Below are 23811 nucleotides of genomic sequence, written 5' to 3'. Positions count from 1 at the left end.
ACTTAAAATTTGACCGGTGGGCAGCTTCCACCCCTTCTAAATTAATTGGCACGGGAACGGAATACTGAAGAGCCACAGTTTTATTTCAAATGTGCAGGAGTGTGGTAGCATCAGTGTTTACAATGCGTGAGGTCACAGAAACTTATAAAAGAAAAAGCAATTGCAAGCAAGGCAAAGCACACACCTTCCCAAGACCCCTGGGTACATAACGCAAATAATATTGGAGAAAAAAGACAGCAGTACAAACAAAATACCCTTGAACCAATTACACAGCAGAGACCTAATACTGTCCTATGTAACATTTTTAAAGTCCTTTCTTTCGTTTAAATTATTTCAGTGGTAAATAAGCGTTTCTTTAAGAAAACCAAACATAATACCAATATTTATGTCACCAGGTAAGGTGAACATTCCCCAGGTTTCCTAATACGCAGGACTAAAAATCATTATATTAACATTACTTTACGCACATCCTCTCCTAGAACAAAGAAATAAAAGGAGCTCAGGGGCATCACAAGTTAGGGGTTATGTTGACCATATGAAGACACTACATCTTCAAGCCCTTCAGTGTGTCTCTGGTAAAGCACCTACTCAAAGGATCCGCATCCCCGGCACCCTGTATGCCCTTTCGCTCACCCCGGAGGCGCAAGAGCCTGGAGAATTCCTGACCATGAGCTGCTCAGCTCCAGAGTGGCAGAGACCCAACCCTCCCAGGCTGCTCGTGCCCTAGGGCTGAGGGACAAGGGATTACCGGGAGTGGAGAAGATAGGGATGGAAAGGTGTTTATACACCTGGGTTTCCCAGATCCCTCAGCTCACAGAAGAGGAAGACAGAGGGGTATTTCAGATGACTATACAACACACTTTGATTGTGTCAGAGTTAGGAGCCTTTCAAACATCCAGTGTCACGGAAGCACCAGACATCAGACAAGCTGAAGAAGCAAAACAGCCACAGGGAATGGTGACAATCGATATGGCTCTGGGGGAAGTTGTGGATGACCTGCTATGGCTCATGCATTCTATTTTTATCAGTGTTGTTATTTATTTATGCCTGTCTTGTTCCAGAATGATTTTTGTCCAGCATTCCAAAAGACAGTGGCTGAAGAGTATAAATTACAACGGAGCACACATTACAATGAAGAGGAAGGAAAATGGCTGAATGGAGGAGAAATGAACACAGCTCGGGACCAGCTCCCAATCCTCCAGGATTCACAGGCAGTTACAGATTTAATTCTGCCTCCTCAGCTCAGAGAAAAGGAAAGTACATAGTCTAAAAAAAATAAAAATAAGTTTTAAAATTATAAAACAATTCTCAAAAGTTAAAATCAGACCTAACTTTCTTTCCACACAGGAAAGAATCATTTCAAGTGAATTTGAAATAGTATTTTGACGGTATCTAGCCTAAGGATAGAAATATATCTTAAACTGCATTCAGGTAAAACAAATGAACAAACAAAACTGCATCCAGTAGATTTCATCCTAGTAATAATATTTTATTGCTATTTTGAATCCATAATATATGTAAGTAGGATAAAGTAAATAAGTAATTGCATTAGTTGTTAGGAACCAAAAATTTCAGTGTAAAACAGAAACAAACATAAAATCAGAGAAAATTAAGTAAAAACCCTATAATCAGGGTTCTGTGAGAAATCTCTGTACCTTCCATTCAACTTTGCTATGAAACTAAAACTGCTCTAAAAAATAAAGTTTATTTTTTTAAAAAGCTCATAATCTGCTATTTCAACTGGAAATACTAATATAACTAACAATTTTTTTTCTTTCTAAAAAAATATGTATTTCCTAGCAACAGCCACTGAAACAGCTTAGAAATGACAATAGCTAGTAACACTTAGCTCCTCTAGCACTTAAATTATGGTCTCTAAACATTCCCCACGAAAAGGAACCAGAGCTCCTTCAAGAAATTACTTAGTCCAAGTCTAGGGCAGAATATGTACAAAATAAGCCTAAAACTATTAAAAACCATTGCGGTCACAACAAAATGATAAAGAAGCAATTTGGCTCCAACCGGCCAAAGGTGGGAGATTCTGAGCATCAAAAGATTTATCACTCAGGGGTGCCTAGGTGGCTCAGTCAGTTAACTGTCTGCCTTCAGCTCAGGTCATGATCTCAGGGTCCTGGGATCAAGCCCGGCTTTGGGCTCTGCTCAGCAGGGTGTCTGCTTCTCCCTCTAAATCTCCCTCTGTTCCCTCTCTCTCAAATAAATAAATAAATCTTAAAAAAAAAAAAGATTTATCACTTCAGTGGACTGAAACACATCAGACACATGAAAAGAGCCAAATTCATGATATTCCCTCCTACCCCAAAGAAGAGCTTATTGGACATCCTTGGAGTTTGCTGGGGGCACAACTCTTTATTCTGACAGTTGATGAATAAAGGGGAAGAGTCTAGCATCTGTCTTGCCTTTGTTATAGTCCTTTTCAGAGTAACCAATTGATGAGGAGAGTTCTTCTTCTTTTTTTTTTTTTTTTTAAAGATTTTATTTATTTATTTGACAAAGAGAGACAGCCAGCGAGAGAGGGAACACAGCAGGGGGAGTGGGAGAGGAAGAAGCAGGCTCCCAGCAGAAGAGCCTGATGTGGGGCTCGATCCCAGAACACTGGGATCACGCCCTGAGCCGAAGGCAGACGCTTAACGCCTGTGCCACCCAGGCGCCCCTGATGAGGAGAGTTCTTTGTAGAAGAACCACAGTTAGTAAACACAGAAGAAATGATAATATTTGACACTGGACCCGTAAGTCAGTCTTATCATCATTGAAATCAATGAAGTCTTCCTGCCCAAAAAAGAAAAACAGTTGAACCTGAATCTATCCAGCCTCTAGCTGTACCTTTTATAGATCTCTAGCTCTACCAGTTCACAGACAATATGAGGGACAGTACAACACGTTAACCACCACAATTCCAAAATGTAGGAAATACCAAGATATAATATTCAGATAACTTGAACAAATAAATGACATAAAGAGGGGAGGATGTTTTATAGACTTAGAGAGATTTAAGAAATATATCATATACAGTATATGGGTCTTGTTTTTAGATTCTGATTCAAGCAAAAGGACTATAAAGAGACATAATTCCTCAAGAAACCAAAGAACAAACTAAACCCAAAGCTAGCAGAAAGAAGGAAATAATAAAAATCAGAGCAGAGATAAATGAAAGACAGAACAAAAAAACAACAGGAAAAAAAAAATCAATGAAACTGAGAATTGCTTTTTTTAAAAAGATCAACAAAATTGACAAATCTTTAGTTAGATGAACTATGAAAGAAGACTCAAATAACTCAAATCAGAAATGAAAGAGGAGATAATACGACTGATGCCACAGAAATAGACAAGATTATAAGATACTACTATGAACAACTGTATGCCAACAAACTGGGTAATCTAGAACAAATGAAAAAATTCCTAGAAACATACAACCTACCAAGACTGAATCAAGAAGAAACAAAATCTGAGGAGACCAATAACTAGAAAGAAAATTGAATCAGTAGCTGAAAATCACAAAGAAAACCCAGGGCCAGATGGCTTCATTAGAGAATTCTACCAAACATTTAAAGAAGAATTAACACCAATTTTCTTGAAACTTTTCCAAAAAATCAGAGAAAGGCTTCTAAACTCATTCTATGAGGCTAACATTACCTTAATACCTACTCAAGACAAGACACAACAAGAAAACTATAGACCAATATTTCTGATGAATATTGATGCAAATATCCTCAACAAGTACGAGCAAATTGAATTTAACAACATATTAAAGGGACTGTACACCATGACCAAGCGAGATTTATTCCTGTAAAGCAAGGATGGTTCAACATATGAAAATCAATCAATGTAATACACCAGATTAACAGAATAAGGGACAAAAACCACATGATCATCTTAATTGAGGCAGAAACAGATTTGGCAAGATTCGACACCATTTCAACAACAAAATACTCAACAAACTAGGAATAGAAGGAAATCACTTCAACGTAATAAAGGCCATATATGAGAGTCCACAGTTAACATCATACTCAATGAAGAAAGACCACAAGTTTTTCCTCTATGATCAGAAACAAGGCAAGAATGCTTGCTCTTACCACTTCTATTCAACAGAGTATTGGAAGTCTTAGCCAGAGCAACAAGGCAAGAAAAAGAAAGAAAAGATTCCATGTACCCCCCCCACACACAAAATTGTCATGACTAATAAACAAATTCAGTAAAATTGCAGAATACAAAATCAACATATAAAAATCAGCTGCATTTCTATACAGTGACAATAAACAATCTGAAAAGGAAATTAAGAAAACAGTTCCATTTACAATGGCATCAAAAAGAATAAAATACTTAATAAACCTAACCAAGGAGGTGAGACTCATACACTGAAAACTACAAAACACTGCTAAAAAAAATAAATAAATGGAAAGATATCCTGTGTTCACAGAAGACTGAGTATTAAGATGTCCATTCTAACCAATGGGATCTATAGATTCAATGCAATCTCTAGCAAAACTCCACTGCATTTTTTTGCAGAAATAGAAAAATTCATATGGAATTTCAAGGAACCTCAAGTAGCCAAAACAATTTTGAAAAAGAATAAAGTTGGAAGACTGACACTTCCTGATTCCAAAAAATATTACAAAGCTACAGTAATCAATATGGTGCAATACTGGCATAAAAACAGACAAACAGGGGCGCCTAGATGATTCAGTCAGTTAAGCGTCTGCGTTTGGCTCAGGTCATGATCTTGAGTCCTGGGATTGAGCCCCATGTTGGGCTCCTTGCTCAGCAAGGAGTCTGCTTCTCCCTCTCCCTCTGCCCCTCCCCCACCCCACGTATGCTCTTTCTCTCTCTCTCAAATAAATAAAATCTTTAAAAACAAAAACAGAGAAATAGATCAATGGAATAGAGTGGAGAGGCCAGAGATAAACCCTCACACATATGCTCAAATGGTTTTCAACAAGGACCCTCAGACAACTCAACAGGGAATGGACAGTCTCCTCAAGAAATGATGCTGGGGAAATGGGATATCCACATGCAAAGGAATGAAGGTGGACCCTTACCTTACACCATATACAAAAATTAACTCAAAATGGATCAAAGACCTACACATAAGACCCCAAACTATAAAGCTCCTAGAAGGAAACAAAGGGGAAAAGCTTTAACATTGGATTTAGTAATTATTTTTTGGATATGACACCAAAGCACAGGCAACAAAAATGAAAATAGACAAATAAGACATCAAACTTAAAAACTTTTGTGCATGAAGGGACACAATCAACAGAGTGAAAAGTCAATTTTGGAATGGGAGAAAATATTTGCAAATCATATACCTGCTAAGGGGTTAATATCCAGAATATATAAAGACCTCCTATAACTCGGTAACAACAAAAATCAAATAACCTGATTTTTAAATAGGCAAAAGACCTGAACGGACATTTCTCCAAAGATGATAGGCTAATAGCTAATAAGCATAGGAAAAGATGCTCAACATCACTAATCATCAGAGAAATGCAAATCAAAACCACATTATCACCTCACAACATTAGCAAAAAAAGAAAGAAAGAAAGAAAGAAAGAAAGAAAGAAAGAACGAACGAACGAACAAGTTTTGGTGGAAATGTAGAGAAACAGAGCTCTTGTGCACTGATGGGTGTGTAAAATGGTGCAACTGCTATGGAAAATAGTAGGGAGGTTCTGCAAAAAAGGAAAAATGGAACTAACATATGATCCAACAATCCCATTTCTGGGTATGTATCCAAAAGAACAGAATTCAGGGGCGCCTGGGTGGCACAGCGGTTAAGCGTCTGCCTTCGGCTCAGGGCGTGATCCTGGCGTTACGGGATCGAGCCCCACATCAGGCTCCTCCGCAAGGAGCCTGCTTCTTCCTCTCCCACTCCCCCTGCTTGTGTTCCCTCTCTCGCTGGCTGTCTCTATCTCTGTCGAATAAATAAATAAAATCTTTAAAAAAAAAACAAAACAAAACAAAACAAAAGAACAGAATTCAGGACTTCGAAGACATATATACACACCCATGTTCATAGAAGCACTATTCACAGCAGACAAGAGGTGGAAACACCCCATATGTCCACTGATGGATGAATGGAACAAAATGTAGGATATATATATATAATGGAATATTATTCAGCCTTAAAAAGGAAGTCTTGTCATACTGCAACATGGATGAACACTGAAGATGTGATGCTAAGTGAAATAAGCCAGTCACAAAAAGACAAGTAATGTTTGATTCCACTTATATGAGGTACCCAGAGATGGTGGTTGCCAGCAGGGAGGGGGAAAGAGGAGTTACTGTTTCATGGGTGGGGTTCATGACAATGTGAATATACTTAACACTATCGAACTGCACACCTAAAAATCATTAAGATGGTGTTTTACACTACCTGTTTGTTTGTTTTTTATCACAATAAAAAGAAAAAGACAATTGACATAATCAGGAAAAACGGAACATGAATTCTCTGCACAGTTACTTTCATTCAATCCTGTACTCAGATACAACTACTTAACCATGAGTCAGGGGAAAAACACACTTTTATTGAGAGGTAGGAGACCTAGCTTCAGCCCCAGACCTCCTAACTTGGTATTAAATAATATTAAAGAATTACTATTACCTTTATTGGATACAATGACATTACGGATGTGCTTTTTAAAAAAAAGATTTTATTTATTTATTTATTTGAGAGACAGAGAGAGAGAGAGAACGTGTGCACATGGGGGGGAGGAGCAGAAGGAGAGGGGGAGAGAATCTCAAGCATGAGCGTAGAGCCTGACGTGGGGCTCGATCTCAGGACCCTGAGATCACGACCTGAGCTGAAATCAAGAATTGGATGCTCAACTGACTGAGCCACCCAGGTGCGTCTAAAGTTATGCTTTCTACAATTTGGTTTAACATATTCCAGCCAAAAAAGAAAAAAGAGTAGTGGGCAGTGGTACATGAGAACGTACAGCAAGACAGTCATAATTATTGAAGCTGCATGATAAACCTGGGGATTCAGTATACTGTTCTCTCTACTTTGTGAATATTTTTACTTTTTCACAATAAAGTCTAAAACAAAATAAGGGGAGAAAAGGATGGCTGGATGTTTGGAAAGGATGACACAGCATTAGTTTATTGAGATTTTATAACAATAGTATATTTCACATGCTATTGTTAATTTTTAAAAAGCATTACATTTCATTTTAACTTGTGTTTAACAAATTTTAAAAAAAGAAACTAAAAGGAAATTGAAAGAATTTTCAAGCTTCAGAAATGTTCCTCATCACCTTCCCCAGCCATAAACAAGCAAAACAACGAAGGTAAGTGAGTGAGGAACAGGGAACAGGTGCAAAGGGTGACGTGGAGAGCGGCCTGCCAGGGCCACATCTGCACAGGAACGGAGGAATCTCTGCTGGGAACAAGTCAACCTCACCATGGGATATAAACCATGCATGAGCAGACGCTGCTCAGTATTCCTGAGACACATAGGATGGACCTGTCTCACTGCCGGGAGTAGAAAGAAATCAGTCAAGCAAGGACTTCAGAACAGGACGAAGGGTACACAAGACTGCAAAATGATGGCCTTCAGGAGAAAGAAGAGACAAAGATGCAAGATGAAAAAGTAAGGAAGCTAATTTCATGACACTCAGAACACTGATGGAAAAGATCCAAAAAGATAGGCACGTCAACCACCACCAGCTGCACCTCAGGCTGGACGACAAATGGCACCAATGAGAACAGTCTGGTGAGATCGAAACAAATGGGAACTGGAAAGTCAACTGGAATGACCCAAAAAATGGGGTCCGGTCACAAGGAACGGAGAGGGTTTGGAAGAGCAGTCCTCGTGAGGCACGTGAGGGGTGGCCAGAGCCATGGAGGAAGGAGTCGGAGTGCGGGAGCTGGGCCGCCGCCCCGGGTGAAGCACTTCACCTCCCTGTAATCCCACCATCTGCAAAATGTATTAAAAGAAAAGCCAGGGTTCCTTTCTTCAGTTCTGAATAAGTTGTTCTGCAAACTTACTTCTGGCTGCAAGGACGATGAAGCACAAGGGGATACAAAATAAAGAAACCACTGAAATCTCAACTCAAAGACAGATTTTAAATTTGCCTGGAAAGCTTGCTGTCAATACCTCAACTGCCTGCAAACAAGAAAGGTGGTCTCCGGGATCACCTAGGATTCTGTTATACACCAGGAAGACAGGAGGAAAATGAAGAAACTCCCTCTGGCCAGGGACACAAGGATACTGTAGCACAAGCCAAGGAAAGCAGACCCCCAGCAGCTGCTGCTTTAACAGGTCACTGGACCTGGCTGCAGGCAGCATCGCCCAGGTCTGCCACCATAAATTCTCTGGGCACCTGTGCCCAGCACAGCAACCTAGCGTGCCCCATGTGATGTTTAAATATTACCACCCCCAAGCGCTTCCTGTGGGATTGGGCCACATGTACCTTACTCCACGTCTTAATACCAGCCCCATGAAACAATCTTGAGGTAGATAGAATTATCCTCATTTTCGGGTGAGGGAAACCGAGGCTCAGTGAGGTCAAGTCATCTGCCGGCGCTACCTGACCCATGAGCAGCACGGTGAGCTTCTCCAGGCAGAGTGGTGTTTTTGTTCCCCGTTGGAGAAAGACTCTCAATTACAAAAAAGTCAATGCTGAGCCCAGGTCCCCAGGCTTCTCAATGAGGCCTTTTCCAACAGGACAGCTTATTGATTGCTACCCTAGGCTGAAGGGTCTCTTGCCTCTGGCACAAGAGGCTTGCCCAATGGGGTAAGGTCACTCCAGAGGGTCCAGAGCCCAGCAGCATGGTGCTATGGTTCTATGGCCAGAGCCCTAGGACAACACTGATGGGGTCAGGACAGGGTGAGGGGTGGAGTGGTGGGTGTTGGCGTGGAAGTCACCCAGCAGGGAAGACAGTCCCGGCATTCCACAGCCAGGGGCCAGGGGGAGGGAAGGTCTCGAGGCCCTGCTAGAGCACAAAGCCCCGCCACTTCCCCATGCAACCCAACTTCCCGATAGAGAATGAACCTCAGTTTCTCATAAAACACATGACCCAAACCTGGGGGGGTGGGAGGGCTCCACTTTCTCTACTCTTCTTCCAACGTTACAGACATCATACGCTGAAAGGAGCCAACCTCCTTCCAGGCCCTGAGAGACCATCAGGTTCTGGAGCCCTGTTCATTCTCTTTGCACAGTTGCATGTGTTTGAGTCCTACACTCACTTGTCACGGGTAGTGCTCCTTAAGCATCAGACTGTGGACAGGGAGGCGGAAGACCCGGCTTCTGGCCAAGAGCCTCCTATATACCCTGTCATGTTGCCAGCGCCCTGCTTCTCCCTGCCTCAGTTTTCTCACCTTCAAGGAGGCCAAAGTAGCCTACCCTAATTACCTCACCCAAGTGTTGAATGAAAGGAGACCAGGGAAGCAAACCCCCTCCGAATTCCTAAGCAGCAGTACTATTACCAACGCCCCCCACTGTGCTCCTGTTTCTTTCCACCCCACCCCGCCCCCGATCCCCAAGAGCACAGGCAACAAAATAGCAGCACTCCAGGCCTGGAACAGCCTGAGCCCGGTGTCCCTGTGGGTTTGGCTGATGCCCTCAATAAAGGTGACTCTGACAGAACCAAGAGGGAAAAGGAAACATTCTTCTCCAGCAGCCAGAGGGACCTCCCTCTTGCCTGTTCTCCCAGATTACCCAGCAATGCTGCCCCTTCCCCAGAAAGCTCTGGATCAATGATCCTGGAAACCGCCTAAGTCCTAAAGAGGGTTTAAAAATTCCAGTGTTCCTCTCTGTTCTGCTTTCTAGAGGTATCCCTTTCAAGCAACCCCATGTTTCAGTTCAGCCTTGTGAGCTCTGCAGAGAAGGAGAGCTTCCTCCACATCATCTGGGAAATAGTTGCTCGTTCTTATATATGTGACTTGAGTGGCCTCCCAGATACGTATAAAAAAGTAACTGGCCTTCTGCAGAGTCCACCAGCCTAGACTTGCCAGGCAGCCCCAGCACAAATCACTGTTCAAGCCAGGCTTGTGACCAAGCGTGTATTGGCAGGGCTTGGCAGGAGAGGCTGGAGGGGGAAAGCAGGAAACCCGCCGTAAGGAGGGATGGATGGTGAAGGGCAAGGGCACTGAAGAGGCATAGGAGGCAGGGCCGGGTTCAGGGAGCCCGCTGCAGGATGAGCTCCGTAATCTCCGCCCTGCTACCCAATCTCATGGGTATCCCATAGTAGGCTGTGCCTGGGCTGACATATACAAATGTAGTCTGGGCCACTTGGTAGAGGCCAGCGAAGAAGGGGTTCAAGAGATAGGCCGCCACGTTCAAGGGGAAGATTTGCCCAGCATGCGTGTGTCCAGAAAGAATCAGGTTGATATCTGGCCGAGCCTGCAGGGCTCTCTTGGCAGCCAGTGGCTGGTGAGCTAGCAAGACAGTGGTGTGGTCAGGGCTGCAGCCCCCCAGGGCCTTGACGAGATCCATGCCGTGGCCGGAGTAGTGCAGGATGTCTGCTTCGATGTCGTCTACCCCAGCCAAGCAGATCCAGTCCTCATCCTCACCACCCCCGTGCTGGGCCCCCGTGGCCGAAATCTTCACATTCTCGTTGTGAAGGGGCTTGACGTTCAGGGATTCCAGAAGCGCAAACCAGTTGCTGACGTCTGACGTGTAGTACTCGTGATTCCCCGTGACGAAGTAGGTGCCGAGGCGTGAGTGCAGCCGGCCCAGAGGAGCTACAGCGGTGCGGAGGACAGAGGCTTCTGAATCGCAGAGGTCACCCACGATCACAGTGACATCTGGGTCCAGCCCATTCACCATCCTCACGAACATCTCCATCTTGGTCCTGCCCACCGTGGGGCCCAAGTGAATGTCTGAGAGGAGCACGACCTTGAGCCTGTCCATCGAGGGAGGCAGCTGATGAATGGGCACCTCCACGGTTTTCACGGCTGGGGGCTGGGCGGCGTTCAGGAGCCCAACCACGCTGAGCACAGCGGTCACTGCCACTGCCAGGGCCGGCCTGACCGCCAGCTTCCTTGTCTTGTCAAGGCTGCCCACGACCCTACCACTGTGCCAGGCCAAGAGCTGGTAGGCCTGCTCCATGCCACTGAGGGTACAGAGGAAGAAGACCATGATGATGTATGCCCCAAGGCAAGAGTAGGCTGCCAAGGAAAAGAGATAGGGCTCCTCGGCCACTAAAAAGAGCATGGTGAAGAAACTGGAATGGGCCAGGGCCAGAAATGCTACAACAGCCATCTTCCAAAGCTGAAAACAGGCAGACTCTGCGACTGGGGAGTGGCTGAGGTTGCTGACTGCGCTACGCCAGATGTAGAGGGAGCCAATGAGCATGAGCGAGTTGGCAAACAGGGCAAGCTGCAGGCGGAACAGCCAACGCCAGGCCCTGAGCTCAAGGCTCCCCGCCAGATAGGAGCGGGACACAATCATGGACACGAAGACAGTGCCAGCAGCCAGGGCAGCCTTTGCACCCAAGGACAGCTGCCTGAAGATCGCCATTTTCTCTGCTCCTAAGAGGGTCCCCTGCCAGTTGTGTGTGGGCAGGCTCTGGAAGGTGAGTTCCTTAGAAAGGACAGTGGCCAAGGAGAGGTTTCCAGGTCAGCTCCGCCTGCAACCAGGAACCGGCGTCAGCTTTGTGGGATATTAGAGCTTCCTTGTCCCCATTCAAAACCTGACGGCCACTCACATCTACTCAACCCGCCTTGAATCCAAGCCACTCAAATACCAGTTGGTTGCTACACTTTATTATTGAAATACAAACATAGCGGATTGTAACATGATGGGCAGTTTTCATTTTTTTACTTATAGTTTTTTAAAAAGTTTTTCCACAAAGCATATGGACTTCTTTTTAAATAATAAAAAAAGTTACTCTAAATTAGCGGTTCTCAAAGTATGGTCCAGGGAGACCCTTTCAGGAGGTACATTTACTCAAAATTATGTTCATAATAATACTAAGCTATAACTGCCTTTTGCATTCTCATTCTCTCATGAGTGTACAGTGGAGTTTTCCAGAGGCTCCATGACATGTGATATGGCAAGACTGAATGGACCCAACTATCATCTATTATGACAGGCGCAAAAGAAGTTTGCAAAAATGTAAAACAGTGCCACTCTTCCCCCAAGGTTTGGGGAGAAATATTGTTATTTTTCAAAAGATATAGTTTGTTAACATATAATGAATTATTATTTCTTAAATAAATTAATAAATATTTTAAACTTTTCTATTTTAATATCTAGGACAGTTAAAGTCTGAGAACCGCTGTTCTATATATGTGTAAACAAGGAAATCATGGAAAGCTAGTTTGCTGGTATCTTTCTGAAGCTCCAGGCCCAGGAAGGACACCTAGACCCCTGACGTAAGAATTCCTGGGGTGAAGCTGGCCTTCCTGTGTAGGCTCTGGGTACCACCCTGCTGGATGGTGCTGCACCTCACCCGTTTTCCAGGGGGCTGTCCTTTCCACCAGCTCCTCATCCATAAGCCCTGATCTCACTCCTCCCACGACCCTCCCAGATATTGGTTAAGATCTGCCGCCACCCCCCCCCCCCATCTTCTCTGCCATTGTTCCCTGCAACAGTTTCCCAACTCCACCCTGGCCAGTGGTTCTCACAGCTGGGTAGCTCTCACCCGAGGGCTCCTACACACACACACACACACACACACACACACACACACACACACACACACAATGGGGCAGGGAAGCCAGAGACGAGGTAGACAGAAGTTAGCAAACACTCAATTTGAGGTGACTTTCCCTAGAACCCCAAATTAAACTATTTTCAGCAGCTGTTTTTCAACTACTTAAAATTTTCAACCTCGATTTTAGATAAATGTATGACTTTTCTCTGACTAAGCACTTACGGAAAGCCTTTTATCAAGGGATGCAATTTACAAGTAAACGGGCCCAAATTTCCCTTCCTTCTACTGAAAACGCGCCCTAGCATCAGCCCACCCAAACTCGGGGGGAACCACAGTCAGTTCGCTAAACGTGCAAAAGGGCAGGTGCCCATTTCAATTACCTGCCCGCCCCTCCCCCGCCCCCATCTTTCCGCGACTGTGACGCTGACCTCCCCAGGCAGCGGTCTGGAGGCCCCTCGGGCCCGTGCTTTAGCTCTGACTAGATAACTGAGGCTGTCCCGCTCCCGCCAATCTTGCACTCCCCCACCACCTCACCTATTTGCTCCGCCCGACCTCCCTCCAACAACGCCGGCTGCCACCTGCAGCCTATCTCTTGCCCACCCTTGGCCTGCACCCCCAAACCCTGAAGATCGGGAAAATCCAAGCCAAAAAAGTAAGCAGCAGGGAGTGGCGAGAAAGGGACGAGATGTTTGAAAAGAGAACACCTCGAAGAAAATCAATCCAACGTTCCCATCGCGGGGGCCTCTCCTGACCCCATTTTCTCCTTCCGGAGCGCTCCGCAGCGCCCGAACTGGGCAAGGGAGGGCGCCTCAAGCCACAGCCCAAGGCGCCCTCCAAAGCCGCGGGCTCCCTGGAATCCCCCTCCCGGAAAACTGCAAAGCTGGAAAGGTTTGGGCGCACCTTCTCTCACCCCGTCCTTGCACCAACGGGGAAGTGCGTCCAAGCGAAAGGGGCGACCGGGGCTGAGCACGCGAGCGACAGAGCTTACCGGGAAGGACGCGCGCCCCGCCCGGCCCGCCCCCGACGGGAGGGCCGGTCCACTGCCTGCGCTCCTCCAGCTGCCTGCCTGCCGGGGCGCACTCCGGGGTCCCAGGTCCACGCCCTCCAGGACTCCGGGTGGCCGCAGCCCCAGCCCGGTCCCCCGCCAGCCTGCGCCCTATTACTGCACCTCCGCGCGGGGTCCTGTGGACTTACGCTCAGGCCGCGCGCAGAAGCCAGCAGCAGCGGCACCAGCAGTAGTAAGAGAATGCGAACAACCCCCCGCAAGTCCATTCTCCAGCCTCTCCGCTCCGCAGTCGGCGCGCGGGCCAGCCGCTCCGCGTCACTTGACTGAGGACCCGGGGCCTGGCGCCGCCCCTCACCGGCCCCGCAAGCGGCCCCACGCCTGCTCCGCCCCTCGCTCCGCCCCGCCACCGCAGAGCCGCGGGCGGGAGAGGGGAGGGGCCTGGGCGAACCTGTGGGCCCCGGGCGGTCGCGTGACTCCGGGACAGTGTTATCTGGGTTTTGCGGGCAGCTGCCTCCGGGAGGGACCCTTTGGACAGGCAATCAGGAGGCCTGACTTTCAGCAGCTTGATAACGCGCCCCGGGGTTGGACTTTAACAAGGGTCTCCTTGCTCCCGTGCTGCTTTGAGAGGACAGAAGGGGAAGTTGAGACCAGATACACCTAAGTGAAGGAGATGGAATGCTAGCTCTGCGTCCCGGACTGTCCGCAAAACTAATCCAGCAGTCCGCGAAGTGTGGCCCCTGGACCAACTGTATACCTGGTACTTGTCAGAAATGAAAGTTCCAGGGCATCACCCAGAAACACTCAATCAGAAACTCTACGAATGAGGTTCAGAAATCTGCATTTTTCCAAATGTTCCAGGTTATTCCAGCGCGTGCTTAAATTTGAGAACTACTGTGCTAGTTTTAGAGGTATGGTTTAACTATGACAAAATCAATTTTGATTACCAACCTGCAAAACACCTGGGTTTGCAGAATTCCTACTTCACGGTTGGGTTTTGAGAGGTAAGAGAAGCAACACCTCCCACCTTTCAATTTTTGCACATGAGTCTCCCAGCATCCTTGCAATGCTGGGAATCTGTCAAATGGGAGTGAAATAGTATTATATCTTTTTACACTTGGGAAGAAAAAGTCTCTGCAGCCTCAGTTAACAGAATCTTTTCCTGGGTGGTTCCCCAGGAGCTCTGAAAATCCCACTTCCCTTCACTGACACTGCAAGAGTTTCAGCTTTAATGGAAACTGAGTTTCAGAGGGAAATCACTTCTATTTTTTTTTCAGTTTATTTATTTAAAATTTTTTATTTTAATTCCAGTTAGGTAACAGAGTGTTATATTAGTTTCAGGTGTACAGTATAGTGATTCAACACTTCCATACCTTGCCGTGTGCTCATCACTACAAGTGAGTTCCTCATCCCCATCACCTAGGTAACCTATTCACCCACCACCTCCCCTCTGGTAACCATCAGATTGTTCTCTAGAATTAAGAGTCTGTTTCTCGCTTTGTCTCTCTTATTTTTTTCCCTTTACTTCTTTGTTTTGTTTCTTAAATTCCACATATGAGTGAGTTCATATGGTATTTGTCTTTCTCTGACTTATTTTACTTAGCATAATACTCTCTAGCTCTATCCATGTTGTTGCAAATGGCAAGATGTTATTCTTTATTATGGCTGAATAATATTCCATTATATATATACACGATGTCTTCTTTATTTATCAATTGATGGACACTTGGGCTGTTTCCATATCTTGGCTATTGTAAATAATGCTGTTTTAAACATCAGAGTGAATGCATCCCTTTGAAACAGTGTTCTTGTACTCTAGAGTAAATACCCAGTAGTGCAGTTGCTGGATCATAAGGTAGTTCTATTTTGCTTTTCTATATATATGTATATACATAACTTTTAAATAGATACATGTATTTATTTTTTTCCAACTTTATTAGTTATAATTGACAGCACAAAATTCATTTCTTTTAGACGTCTTATTTTGTTAACTCCTTATTTTGAAAAATAAAATGTTAGGTTAAATTATGCCATTAACAGATTCCCTCCTGAACTTTAGTTAGGCTCCTCCTGTCCTTGCCTGGCCTGCATTGCCTGGTCTTAGCAAAGAATCCTGCTAAATCAGTTTAGGGAAAATTCCCTGAGTCTTGATACCTGATCAAGTTCCTCATCCCCTAACTTTGACTGCTAAGTCTTTGACCTGCCCTTAGCAGGAATTTTCTGATAGCCCCTGTTGTAATTTTCTACCCACAACCCCCTCACTCTGCTGGTCAGCTATAAACCTCCAGCTGTCTTTGTCTTTGCTCTACTTAGAATTGAAACAAACAAAAAGCAAAAACAACAAGAACAAAAAATTGAAGCCTATGTCTCTCCCCTATTACAACATCTTTTTTTTTTTTAAGGTTTTAGTTATTTATGAGAGGGAGAGAGAGAGAGAGCGCGCGCGCGTGCGAGCATGTGTGTGGGGAAGGGTAGAGGGAGAAGCAGACCCCCCCCCCCAACCCCCCACCCCCGCTGAGCAGGGAACCTGACACAGGGCTCCATCCCAGATCCCAGGACCCCGAGATCATGACCTGAGCCAAAGGCAGATGCTTCAGCCATCGAGCCATCCAGCTGCCCCCACTACAACATCTTAAAGGAAGTCTTCCTTACCATTTTAACAAGTGTCAGAATAATTTTTTTCTTTAACTGTTTTGTACAACTTGTGGATCCTTAAAAAAACCTCAATTTGGTTTTTAAATGCTGGGAGAAATGACTATAAAAGTCAAGAATCGTGGTTACCTATGGGGGTGAGGAGCTGAGATTGGGACCCAGCCCATGCAGGGGCTTTTGGGGGTTGGGAGGCAAGAGACTTTTGTTTCTTGAACTGGAGGGTGGTTGGAAGGGTTTTCTCCATAATAGAACTCATTAAGTCGTGTATTTGTTTTGTGTCACTTTCTGTATCTGTTTTCAAAATAAGTTAAAAAGTTAGATTTTACTTTTAAAAATGTTTCAAAAACCTTTTCTATTATGTAACAAAATAGCTAAAATTCCATTTGTGCACACCTTTCTCTTTTCCCACTGGGCATTTCCTTGAGAAACTGAGAAATAGTCACTGGCTCTCCCTTCTCAGGTTCTTTTCATGCCTGAAACACCGACTGCTTCTCCTTGTATGGTGAAGTCCCTTTCAAACTCTGCAACCCTGGTCCAGTACTGAAAAGCTGGGCTTCGGAAGCTGACACACTTGAATTAAAATTCCAGCTATGCCACTTAATATCTGTGTGACTGTGGGCAAGTTACTTAACTTTTCTGAGCCTTAGTTCCTTCATTGGTAAAATGGTATCATTTTTCATTGGTAAATTGGTAAATCATTTTATTTCATTGGTAAAATAATATCAGTCTCACTGGGTAGTTGGGGAAGTTAGCAGAAGTGATGAGTATAAGACATTTGCCACATACAGATGTTAGTAGGACAGTTGATGAAGTCAGAATTAGGTCTGTAAGTTAATATCTTGGGTTTGATAAGGATACAAAGTCTGAAGATTAAATAATAGTTTTGTATTAATTTATGGATTTGGATACTTGCACTGTGGTTATATAAGAGGATGTCTTTGTTTTTAGGAAACAAAAGGGCATCACCTTTGTAACTCTCAAACAGTTCAGGAAAAAATGAGTATATACATAAATACGGAACAATAAAGCAAATATGGTAAAATGTTGACATTCAGGGACTCAAACGAGGAATTCTTTGTACTGTTTTTTTTCAACATTTTTTCTAAGTCTGAGTTATTGCAAAATGAAGTTTAAAATATTTTTTGAATCCTTAACACATGGCAGATTCAGTTTTTCCCACTTTCCCAGCCTTTAGACCCAAGGCGATAATATACAGCAGGCATTTTTTTTTCTCAAGATTTTATTTGAGAGGGAGAGCTAGCAAGAGAGAGCATGAGCAGGGGTAGGGAGGGGGGAAACAGACTCCCCTGCTGAGCAGGGAGCCCGATGCAGGGCTCGATGCAGGGCTCGATCCCAGGACCCTGGGATCATGACCTGAGCTGAAGGCCGACACTTAACCAACTGAGCCACCCAGGTGCCCCCAGCAGGCATTCTTAACTGAATTGAGGCACAGGGGTTGACAAAATCCAGCAGCCCAGATCTGACCAGCTGCCTGTTTTGGCATGGTCTGTTTGTTAAGAATTATGTTTATATTTTTAAATGGTTGGGGGGAAAATCAGAAGAAGAAGAATATTTTGTGACATTCGAAAACAGTATGAGATTCCAATGTCAGGGTCCACTAATAAAATTGTATTCAGACACAGCCTACTTCCTATCCTCCACATTTTGTGTATAACTGCTTTTGTATACTGGCAGAGAGGAGTCATTGAAACAGACCGTAAAGCCCACAAAATCTAAAATATTTTTTATCTGGCACTTTACAGTAAAAGCTTGCCCAGGGAGTCTGGATTGTAGTTTGTTTCTGAGATTTGAGTACTAGTTTTTGTGTTGTAGTCGAGCTGAGTGCTGTATCAGCAGCGTGTCACTTCTGCCTCACAATCGTAGTTGCATGTTATTATCCACATTTCACCGAAAGAAAACTGAGGCACAGAGGCACAAATGACTCGCCACAGAGCTAGAAGGTAATGGAGGCTCTAAAGTCGTTTTGCCTGACTTTAGAGCCTGAGTTATTTTTACAAATATAAAATTTGTATTTTCTTCCTAGTCTTTGTTTTTTAGTTCCTGCCCAAATGTGCACATAGAGTTTGCTGGGATATAAAGCCTCCTGCTCCAGGTTGTGGGGGATATGGAATGACCACAAGAAGGCTGTTGCCCTGTAGGGATAGGGACTCATCTCCAGCGAGAAAGATGTTTACGTATACAATTGAATATCGTGCATGTTAAGGGCGCCTGGGTGGCTCAGTCAGTTGAGCATTTGCCTTTGGCTCAGGTCATAATCCGAGGGTCCTGGGATGGAGTCCTGAATTGGGCTCCCCGCTCAGCGGGAAAACTGCTTCTCCCTCTGTCTGGCGCTCCTCCTGCTTTTGCACTCTCTCTTTCACACACACAAATAAATAAATAAAATCTTTTTTTTTTTTTTAAGTATGGTGCATGATTTAATACAGACCAGTGCTACTCAGTGTGGTCTGAGTACCAGTGGTGTGAAATACGTTCCGAAATTCAGAGTAAGTCTTTAGAAACCTGTAGCAATTTGAGAAAGTTTGTCAGGAGAATCAAATAATGAAAAAAGAAGATGTGAATTTTGTAATCTGTTTTTATTTCTTTTCCTAGATCAGTCCTTGACACATGGGGAAAAGCACTGATAACCACAGAAACAAAACTGATCCTTCACCAAAGGTAGTTTGAGAAGCACAGAGGCCTCATCTGTACCCTAAGAACAATGACGGGGGGAGAGAGATGTGTGGCCCAGTAAAACAGAAGAAAACCCTGTGTTTCTACGCTAACAGGGCTTTGTGCACCCAAGAATCCATCTCAGCCCCTTTGACCAGTCTCGTTCCCCTTATGGTCCTAACAAAGCTTTGCTATTCAGCAAATTTCAAGTCTCTATGTCAGTCCTGACCTGTATTTCAGCATAAAAATTCAACAAACTTTACTTTTCTAGTATTTAGAAAATTCTATTGCAATACTTGTAATTTGGAATAGCTTTTAGGAGTATTAAATGATCCGTGTTAAAGGCAAGGAAAAAACAAAGCCTCCACTAAGAAGACATGGTGCCTAAATACAATGCATGATCTCGGCCGGGGAGGGGGCGGGGGGGATAGCTAAGCAAGACATTATTGGGACAATTAATGAAAGTTGAATATAGACTATGGATTAAAAAATAGTATTGTATCAATATTAAAATTCCTAATTTTGATAATGATACTGTGGCTATGTTCTTAGGAAATACACTGAAACATTTAGGGGTAGAGGGGTATAACTTACTCTCAAATGGTAATAATAATATGTATCTATTTACATATATATAAATATGTATTATCCATAGTATACACATAGATTACATGTCTATGATGAGACAGCAAATTATGGAACAAATAAGGCAAAATGTTAACTATTAATGAATTAGGAATAGGGCATCCAGGAATTCTTATGTCAAAATACAAAGTTATTTAAAAAACAGAAAAATAAAGTCTCCAGCCTACTGATGTGGGTAGTTCTGCTATGTAGCAAATCCTTATCTTTCCCATGTCTTCAAGTTTTCTGACAGAGAGAGTCCTGAGACTTGTGTCCCGGGGTTAGGTTGTGCAACCAACTGATGGGTATGGTTATGAAACAATAAAAAGATAAAATTGTGAAATAATTGGCCAACAGTCTGTCTACGCTTCCAATAAAAGTCAGCAACTGTTATCAGGAAGTGGATCACGCCATATGGCAGTCATAAGTGTTAGGATATCTTTGTCCCCTTATCCCCCTGTCCCCATGTCCCCATGTCCCTTGTTCCCCTTTCAGGAGTTTGAGATGTCTAGAAACAAAAGGTCCCAAGTGAGACCTGACTTCAGGGGAAAAATTGATGACTTTTAGACACTCTGTTCTCCTATCTTCTTTCTGTCGCCTTACTGTCAACAGCATCTGCTTCCCCGGAATGTCTCAGCTGGACTTTTTGGGGGTGTTTCTTTCCCTCTCATGTTTGGTCTTCTTCAGGGACCTGTAGAGTTAGCCCCTGTGGCTAACTGTGGTTTATTTCTCTGAAAGATCGAGTCATTTGCTGGCTCAATTGAAGGTTGTAACCAGTTATAGCCAGAATGGCTATTTGTTCTGACAACGACCATGTTGGTCCATAAGTGTCTTACATTTTGTATAATTGCTAGAGTTGTCAACATTTAATCAGGGGAATTTATGTAATCTGTATTTCTAGTTCCTTTTCAAAGATCAGAAGGTCTCATGACACCACATCCTCAGCCCCTTCAGGGTAACAGTAGTCAGAGATGTGCATGGGGACGTTTTTTAGGCAGGGCTGGCCCCCCTTGTAGACAATAATCTTCATCCGTCTGGTCCACTTCACTTTTGACATAACTGAACATCCCCATGAGATATTTCATTTTCTAACTCCTAGGTATCGGTGGTAATGTGATCACAATCTATAGATTGTTGTATCAAACTCCTCTAAGTGACACCACAGATTTACGAGTCACCTGTCTCCTGAGCCCTAGGCTGCCTGCTCCAGACCAGATTAGTGCTACAGACTGACTGTCTGTGTTCCCACCCCCAGAGGTAGGTGTTGGCAGCTTATCTGTCATGTAATGGTATTGGAAGGTGGAGTCTTTGGGGGCCGTTTGCATGATTAGATCATGAGAACAGGGTTCTCATGAATGTGATTAGTGCCCTTACAGAAGAGACTTCAGAGAGCTCCCTGGCCCTTTGCACCCCGTGAGGACACAGTGAGAAGATGGCTATCCATGAACCAGAAAGTGGGCTCTCACTAGAACCAAATCTGCTCGCAACTTAATCTTGGACTTCTCAGCCCTTAGAACCGTGAGAAATAAATCCCTGTGTTTATAAGCCACCTATTTTGTTGTAGCAGCCAGAACAGTCTAAGATGGTTACGCAGCCCTCTTTGGGGCCCACACAGTGCTCTGTCCACGTCTCCAATCCAGCTCTAATGGGAGGGTCATTGAAGGCTTACTTCTCTGTCTTCTCCAGACTTTGAGTTCTCTGAGGGAAAAGCTGATAATCGTTTCTCTAGTATGAACCTGGCATGCAATAGTTCACTATAGGTTTACCTAACAAATAAAAAACAATGGATGTCTTATCTCTACTCAACTTGAAGTTCCTCCTGGTCAAGTATGTATGTCTGATTCAACTTTGCATTCCAGCACCAAGGGCAGGACCTACTATAAGGGAGATGCTGAACAGTGCTTTGAAAGAATGAATAAATCATGATACAAAAGAGAATTTGTCATTAAAGTCACATGGGGGAAACACTGGCTCCTATAATGAGGAGACACTGTTAGACATAGCTCTATTAGGGGTCAGCCATATGAGACAGTGTCTGGTTTCACTTCCTTCTACAAGTTGTGTTCTCCCTCTTCAAAGGCAATACACTGAACGTTTGCTGTTCCACACTCCCTTCCCCCTACTCTTCATACTCAAGTGCCGGTGGCCTTCTTTCAATCTTTCATGTCTCCTCCTCTACCCTTCATGTCTACTCCCCTAGAGTTACTTTCTGTGGGGCTGGCGAGTTGACTCGCAATATGTGGAGGTAACCTGGGATCCAAGCAGCTCCCAAAGATTTCCCAAACCCCGCTGTCAAAGCTGAGTGGCCTGGAATGGCACAGAGCTGCCGGACTTGGAGGGGCTTGGCCAAGGGTAATGAGAAATGACTCCTCAATGGTGACCAACCAGGACCAAATGATGTTTTAGCAGAGGTCACAGCATCTATTGGACTTAATGGGATTGGCAGGCCCCAGGGGACCAGGCAAACTCTACTCCCAGCTCAGCTCTCTCCACAGCCTCCTTCTCTCCATTCAGAATGGATGGTTCAAAAATTTTGTTCAAATAACAAATAACTATAAGATAATATCTTAAAACATATGTGGCATAAGAAAATGATGCTGTGGACATCCTCATAGTCATTCCCATCCCCTCATCCCCATGGGACTCTCCCAACTCCATGCCCTTCCTTTCACCTTACAGGAAACCACTTTCCAAAGTTTTAGTTTATGGTTCCTTTCTCATTATGGTTTTACCCTGTGTGTTTGTATGAACCAGACTATATTATTTGCATTCCTAAAGAATATTTTGTGTACTTCAGTGTATTTTTAAATCCCAGATAAATGGAATCACTCTACGTTTGTTTGAGATTTTTTAGATTGAACTGTTGTTATGCGTAGCTGGGTTCTTTCATTTTCTCCTGCTGTAAAACACTCTACTATGTGCACATACTTAAAAAAAAATCTACTCTTCTGCTTATTGGACAGGTTATTTCTGCTGTCTCCTAGCTGCTGTATCTTATCAAAAACACTTTCTACTTATAAAAAAGAATGAAGTGGAGAAAATGCATGCAACCCTAACAAAGTAACCAAAATTAACATCGCTGATAAAGGCAGACATTGTGTTCCTCCCATGTGACACCCGAGAAGGATGCAATATTACTTCTGTGGTGTTCCAGTCAAAAGCACTTAATATGTATCTAATCAGGAGGAAACATCAGAGAAGCACCAATGAAAAACCTTGTATAAAATAACTGGCCTGTATTCTTTTTAAAAATAAGACTTTATTTTTTAGAACAGTTTTAGATTTGCAGCAAGATTGAGTAGAAGGTACAGAGATTTTCCATATACTGCCCAGCCTCCCTTGGTTCACAACCCTCTGGGGAGCTTCCTGGGTGAAATCTGACACTGGCCCCTGAATTGGAGGAGGAGGGGCAGGGAGAGATGGAAGAAAGAGGCCATCCACTCCAGGCTGGTGGGTGGCAGTTTTTTAGTTGTTTTTTGTTTTTGTTTTTTTGGGTGGCAGGTTTAATAGCAAAGGGAATTTACACGTAAGGCTTGTCTTGGGCAGCAGCAAGACGAGTGGATCCCCGCACCTGCCCGCCACATCTTAAATTTATAAAGAGGCCTTACATGGGCTTTGTCAGGTATATTGTGCAGGTGTTCTCAACACCACATCACTATCTCCAGGCTGTGTCCTTGGAGTAGCTTCTGGGAGCAGGAAAGGCATGGGGAACCCACATTTCAAAGACAACGGAGTGATCAACTCACAGGTTGATAGGTAGTCACGTCTTTTTGATGACCTCCTCCGACACCCCTGTCACCACATATGCACAGCCCTCCCCAGTACCAAGATTCTGCACCAGAGTGGCACCTTTGTCACAATCAGCAAAGCTACATTAACACATCATCGCCCAGAGCCCAGAGCTTACATTAGGGCTCACGCTTGGTGTTGTACATTGCATGAGATTTGACAAACGTATGATGACACTTATCCCCCATTACAGTTTTGCTGCCCTAAAAATTGTCTGTGCTGTGCCTATTGCTCCCTGTGTCCCCCCAGTGCCTGGCAACCACTGGTCCTTTCAGTGCCCACCTTCATAGTTTTGCCTTTTCTGGAAGGTCATACAGTTCCAATCATACAGTATGTAGCCTTTTCTTATTGGCTTCTTTCACTTAGTAAAATGCATTTACATTTCCTCCATGTCTATTTGTAGCAGGATAGCTCATTTCTTGTTAATGCTGAATAAAGTTCCATTGTCTGGATAA

The 23811-nt window shown here is 44.1% G+C and overlaps 2 protein-coding genes across 4 annotated transcripts in view; both read right to left on the bottom strand.

Annotated features, from left to right (window-relative positions):
* Window positions 1-13947, bottom strand: part of GLB1 (galactosidase beta 1) — an 83160-nt gene extending 69213 nt beyond the window's left edge. The window contains exon 1 of one of the 2 annotated variants that reach the window (XM_045798300.2): window positions 13813-13947. In XM_045798300.2, the coding sequence (XP_045654256.1) occupies window positions 13813-13890 (78 nt within the window). In that variant the 5' untranslated portion in view covers window positions 13891-13947. Of the gene's footprint in view, window positions 1-13518; window positions 13644-13812 lie in introns of those variants that run through there. The other variant, XM_087870064.1, reaches the window with a different exon arrangement.
* Window positions 63-13937, bottom strand: TMPPE (transmembrane protein with metallophosphoesterase domain). 2 transcript variants are annotated; one of them, XM_045798302.2, is made up of 2 exons: window positions 13813-13937; window positions 63-11589 (listed from the first exon to the last, which is right to left on the bottom strand). In XM_045798302.2, exon 2 carries the CDS (start codon window positions 11478-11480, stop codon window positions 10137-10139), a length of 1344 nt encoding a protein of 447 aa, XP_045654258.1. In that variant the 5' UTR covers window positions 11481-11589; window positions 13813-13937; the 3' UTR covers window positions 63-10136. The 2 variants fall into 2 exon arrangements, with proteins under 2 accessions (XP_045654258.1, XP_045654257.1); XM_045798301.2 differs by lacking the exon at window positions 13813-13937 and adding an exon at window positions 13519-13600.
* Window positions 13948-23811: the final 9864 nt, after the last annotated feature.

This window comes from Ursus americanus, chromosome 20 (assembly GCF_024610735.1).
Source record: "Ursus americanus isolate L20-20 chromosome 20, mUrsAme1.1.p, whole genome shotgun sequence".
NCBI classification, from domain to species: domain Eukaryota; kingdom Metazoa; phylum Chordata; class Mammalia; order Carnivora; family Ursidae; genus Ursus; species Ursus americanus.
This window is presented reverse-complemented; position numbering and strand designations above follow the sequence as displayed.

Excerpts from the sequence above, each read along its gene's own strand:
- TMPPE (XM_045798302.2), bottom strand. The coding sequence starts at position 11,480 with ATGGCGATCTTCAGGCAGCTGTCCTTGGGTGCAAAGGCTGCCCTGGCT.